General features: G+C 36.1%; 1 protein-coding gene across 1 annotated transcript; it reads left to right on the plus strand.

Moving 5' to 3' along the window:
* The first annotated feature begins 2,596 nt into the window (after positions 1-2,596).
* On the plus strand, positions 2,597-4,286 carry LOC109215347 (mavicyanin-like). Its single transcript, XM_019379390.1, has 2 exons — positions 2,597-3,075; positions 3,806-4,286. Exons 1-2 carry the CDS (start codon positions 2,889-2,891, stop codon positions 4,201-4,203), a joined length of 585 nt encoding a protein of 194 aa, XP_019234935.1. The 5' UTR covers positions 2,597-2,888; the 3' UTR covers positions 4,204-4,286.
* Positions 4,287-5,402: the final 1,116 nt, after the last annotated feature.

Below are 5,402 nucleotides of genomic sequence, written 5' to 3' on the forward strand. Positions count from 1 at the left end.
GTATAGAGATATTTAGTATTTCTCCTTAGAACTTGTGACTTATATCTATCGGATTTTGGGAGTTGTTTATACTTTGAGTTACAGATTTTATTTATTACACCTGTTGATGTTTTGAGTTTTAGCTTAATATTCAGTTATTCCGCATATTTGTTAGGCTTACCTTGTCTTAAGGACTAGGTGCCGTCACGACATCCTATGGAGGTAAATTGGGATCATGACACACATTTTCAAAGAATGGACCATAATCATCCAAACGTGTCTCATATTTACAGACCTTATTGATACACATTTCCTTCACCTTTAAGGATTATTTTGAGAACCCTTATTGTTCTCCTTTTTACAATTACCATAATGAGGAGGACTATTATTATTTTTGTTTTTGGCACGGCCACGTTCATTGGTCAACCACTTGTCTTCATTTAGATTTATTATGCACTGCTATCACATTCACTTCAAGAATAGAGCATATCAAGTGGGACACGCTTCATGATTTTTAATCAAAAGCATAATATTAATTTGCCTCAGTCATCATTATATCATCAATATGGTGCGTTGCGACTCAAACCCAACGTCTTACCCATATAAAGGCATGTTATTAGGATATAATAAGTTTGAACCGAACTCAACTCTTACAATCATGGAACATCAGGACTCAAAACTCGATGTCTTATTCTCATGGTGCAGTGGACTTGAATCTACCGATTTAGCCTCAATCAATAGCATAATAGGCTAAACAATATTGAGATTCACTCTCAATCCTAATTTTAATTGCATGCCGAAAGTTGAACACGGCTAATTTACAACTTAGCAAATCAAATTTGCTCTCTTAAATAAGTGTACAAATCTCAAATCAGCGTAAAGCATTATCAATTATTTGTAGCATCTATATGAAATATAGACATATGAAATACAATTGTTTGTGGTCAGAACATTTCTTCCGAATTCTATTGGAGTTTAAATGGATCATAAAATCATTGTCATAATATTTATTGAGCCTCTCAAAAAAATATTGTTGTTTTCGGGGTATACCCTGTGCCTATTGGTTTTTATTTAACGCCGTAGACTTTCCTTCACTCGCTTCAACCAAGCAATTAGTGAATCAATTATCAAAAGTACAACATATAGATAACAACACATATATAGTACTAATACATAAATTCAACATTTATTTTACCTGAAAAGTGACACTATAGGTAACAACTTACCAGTTGTAGCTTGTGCATCATTCATGCAAAATACATGAAAATGGTGAGGCAGTAGCAAGCATCAAGTAGGCCATGGATATTCGAAAATACCTCTTCTAGTAGTCATACTAATCGGTGCTTGCTTTCAAATGATACGACCATAAATTATGAAGTATACTTTCTCAATAGCTGGTTTGTTTTCCGAATTTCAAAGAAATAATTAATCAACCTAGATAAAGATGTGAAGTATTTCTTGTTTTCTTTAAGATGATTTATGCTTCTAATCAGTATGACCAAAATTTATTTATTTTTCCCTTGCTATCACAGTAATAAGTAGCACTCACAGTACGTTAAACATTTGATACTTTCTAACAAGAAATGTGTATTGCTTACTCACCTAATGTGAACAAAGACAAAGCATAATGTTACCTTTTCTTCTATTGGCAAAAATGTGCACGTCATAACAACACCAGACAACTGTCAGTGTAGAATTAAATTAGAAAAATCAAACTCGAGCTTAGAATAGTTTAGAGACTCGTGCTGATAACGTATTAAAAAACTTAGCTCAAAGTAACAATATAAAACAAGGAAAAACAAGAGATATAGAGAGAAAGAGAGGAGAGATTCTTATTTCTTCCATGTATTCAAGTGTACACAATATGATGCCCAAACCCTCTATTTATAAGATGACATTAAGGTCATACAAAGGGATGTCATGAACATACAATTAACTATTATGGGAAAAGATCATGGATGAGATTATGGAGTTGTAGGAGTTACAACCATAATGGTGAGGAATAGTGGGGAGGTTAATTACATAATAAAGAAGAGTAGTGGAAGTTATATTTGCGTAGTGGACATCCATACAAATAATATATTTCATAACAGTTTCTCTTCAAAACAATATTTTTTGAAAAATATTTTTGAGAAAAATACACTTAAAAGTACTTTTTAAAAGCTTGGCCAAACACAAATTGCTATTCAGAAGCGCTTTTCAAATTAACTAATCAAACATAAATTGATTCTCACTAAAAATACTTTTTTAAAAAGCACTTTTGAAAACACTTTAAAAATTAATTGATTCTACAAGTTTGACCAAACAAGCTCTTAAACTCATTAGATAAAAAGTTGAATGGTGTTTTAGCTTAATGCATTAACAGTTGATTGTAATCATAGCAACCGATTTCGAAAAGAAATTTTAAATACTTTTTCTTTCAAAAATCTATTTTGAAAAAAATTATTACCCAAAAGCAGTCTCTTCTTGGATTAACACGTTCTTAATCAAGTTGCACTACTTGATGTCCCAATAGAAAATAAATCAACGTGACTATGTCCATACATTACGTATTAGTTTAAAATTTTGAATTCAGTCTTTGAATTGATTGGGCATTTGACATATATGTCACATTAGTGAGCAGCCTTGTATAGGTAATGACTAGCCTATCTGGACAAAGGCATATATCTCGCATGCATACCCAACGGAACCAACTCATAAAATTCTCCAAATTCACGATATATTTGTGAATCCTACATAGACCCAGTCTTGGCTTTTTCTTCACTCGGTCTGTAGAAGCGTTATATAATTGGCGGTGTGAAATGCATTTCCTATAACTATACTTCTGTGTAACTCGCTCCTTTCATTTGAATTCTAAGTTACTTTTTACAGATTACTGGAATTCTTTTTTCTCTGTTGGATGTTGAATCATGTTTTTAACCAAGGAAGCTATGCTTTTGCTCTCAACAATGGCTGTTCTTAGTTTGTTTACAGCCACGCTAGGCGGCGGCGCCGTGTACAAAGTGGGTGATGCAGCTGGCTGGACGATCGGCGGCGCGAATGTTGACTACCATATGTGGGCTTCTTCTAAAGTTTTCCGGGTCGGCGATATTCTCGGTAAGTCCGCCTCCTGTATAAAGCTTCCGTTTTAACTAATATTAGATCTTCCAGCAATTTGTGAGATTCGATTGAGGTTCACGGCTAACTACTTGTAACACAAGATTGTTTAGATAATTGAGATTTGGCAGTTCCTTTTTTTTTTCCTGACTTAGTTAGTAGAGAGCATGAAAAACTTGAGTGACCAAAGAACTAATTATTGAGAGGCTATTGAGTAGTACCCTTGTGACAAAATTAAACCAGTTTAATTGAGAAACAAAGTGTATCTTTCCACTAAATTCCGTACTCGTAACACTATTGTCAAATGATGATTGGTCGAGTTGTACTCTTTGATTCAGGATTTAAATTTAGTAAGTTGAATGCGTATACATGATACATGTACATATACATTTATATACAACATGAGATTCAGGATTTACATAAAGTAAATTTGAATACGTATATATATTATACATATACATATCATACATTGTGCGAGAGAAATTAGAATGTTTGACTTATTTTTTCTGATTACAAATTTCCTTTATTAAGGTTAGGTTATCTATCTTCTTTTCTCCAACGGGTACCTATAATTTATATCTTGTAAATAACTTGTCTAATCTAGTACCTAAATGCTTTTAACAATAACATGATAACCTGAAAAAATCATAATATGTGAGATCATAAAAATCAAAATTTACCACAGTGTTGTAGCATTTCTCATTGATTTCAACTTCAAATGGTACTGTAGTTTTCCAGTACAACCGAACACAACACAACGTACTACGAGTGAGCCTCCCCGATTACCACTCGTGTAACGCCGCAAATCCAATCGCTACTTACTCCTCCGGCAACGACTCCATCAACATCAAAGGTCCAGGTCACTACTACTATATCTGCGGTTTTCCAGGCCACTGCAAGGCCGGACAGAAGATTGATGTCAGGGTTCTTAAAGTTTCTGAGCCCACTGATTTCAGTAGTAAAAGCCCAAGTCCAGCTCCAGCCCCAGCAGCCTCATCTACTAATGGGCCTGTAATTGCACCTAGCCCAGTCACAAAGAGCAGTGCCCCCTCATTGTTCTTGAATAATGGGCTTAGGCTTTCCCTCACTATGTTCATCATTGTTATTGGTGCAGTTTATTTACTTTAATTGTACTGCGCTATAATCTGATGTTGTAGTTTAATGTTCATGATCTGGAGCATTTTGGTGATTACCCATTGTTTCATTGCTGATGTTTTGGGTTTTAATATGCGGCTGTATGGGAATGCTGATAGATTTTAATTTATTGCAGTGGCCGCTTAAAAGAATTTTTAAACTATCATGACACTTAAAAGATAGGTGTTTACCCTGGAATCCGGATAACAATTGAATTTATATGGGGTTTTAAGGATCCGTGAACTAAAAGATACAAAAGGTTTGGATTGAGGAAAATAAAAGATAAAGACTCAACAATTGCTGTTAAAGTAAATAATCGCAGAATATAATATTGCTTAGAACAATTGTGCTTGATAGCGTACAAGAATAGAGAGAGATGGTACTCTAGTGTAATGGTTTTCGATCCCCTCTTTATGGGGTCTTCTCCCCTTTTATACATTCTGATTAAGGGTAAAAATAAGGTAGGTAAATTAATTACATCGTGGATCCCTGTAATTACGCCTTAATGGCCTGAAGTGGTTGAGAAAATCACGTTTGGGCGTGATATCCGGCGACGCTTGGTTATCCGTTACGAGTCCGGCTTCCGACCTTGTGTGTTTCTCCATCCGGTGGTGACTCATATCGAGCTCTGCAACGGTCTCGAAATGACTCGACCTCGGTTGTTGACGTGGCCGTCGTTCTACCTTGCATCCAGGTCGGGTTCGATGGCCCCGACTTGCCCCAGACCGGACCCAACCCGGTCGGGCTCAAGCAAAAAGGGTATCACCCAATACAGATAGTCCCCTCGTTTATTAGAGAGTAATGATAATAAACGATATGATCGGTGACGTGATGCCCGTGACGTATGGCCATACGCCAGCTGAAAAAGCCATCGAGTGCTCTGACCACGTCTGCTGCAGGCATTTAATGCTTCTCTTAATTATCTGTCGCTTCGTGTCTGTAACTTCGCGATTCGTGCCGCCGCCTCATGGGAAAAGTATAAACGACCCTTCCAGGTTCAACATTTCTTATCTTTCTCAAATTTTGCGTTGGTTGTATTTTCTTTTCATCTCTTCGTAAAGCTTCAAGAAATGGCGAAAACTTCACAAAGTGTTCCTTCTAGACCAAGCTCGTCTGCGAGCCCCGCTAGATCTGATGAACCTGCGCCAGAACCCCCTTGAAAGCTTTTACACCGACTATGGTGACTCGGTATC

The sequence above is a fragment of the Nicotiana attenuata genome, unplaced genomic scaffold, assembly GCF_001879085.1.
Source record: "Nicotiana attenuata strain UT unplaced genomic scaffold, NIATTr2, whole genome shotgun sequence".
Lineage (NCBI taxonomy): Eukaryota > Viridiplantae > Streptophyta > Magnoliopsida > Solanales > Solanaceae > Nicotiana > Nicotiana attenuata.

Excerpts from the sequence above, each read along its gene's own strand:
- LOC109215347 (XM_019379390.1), top strand. The coding sequence starts at position 2,889 with ATGTTTTTAACCAAGGAAGCTATGCTTTTGCTCTCAACAATGGCTGTT. Across the intron at positions 3,076-3,805 it reads CCGGGTCGGCGATATTCTCG|TTTTCCAGTACAACCGAACA; the intron begins GTAAGTCCGCCT and ends ATGGTACTGTAG.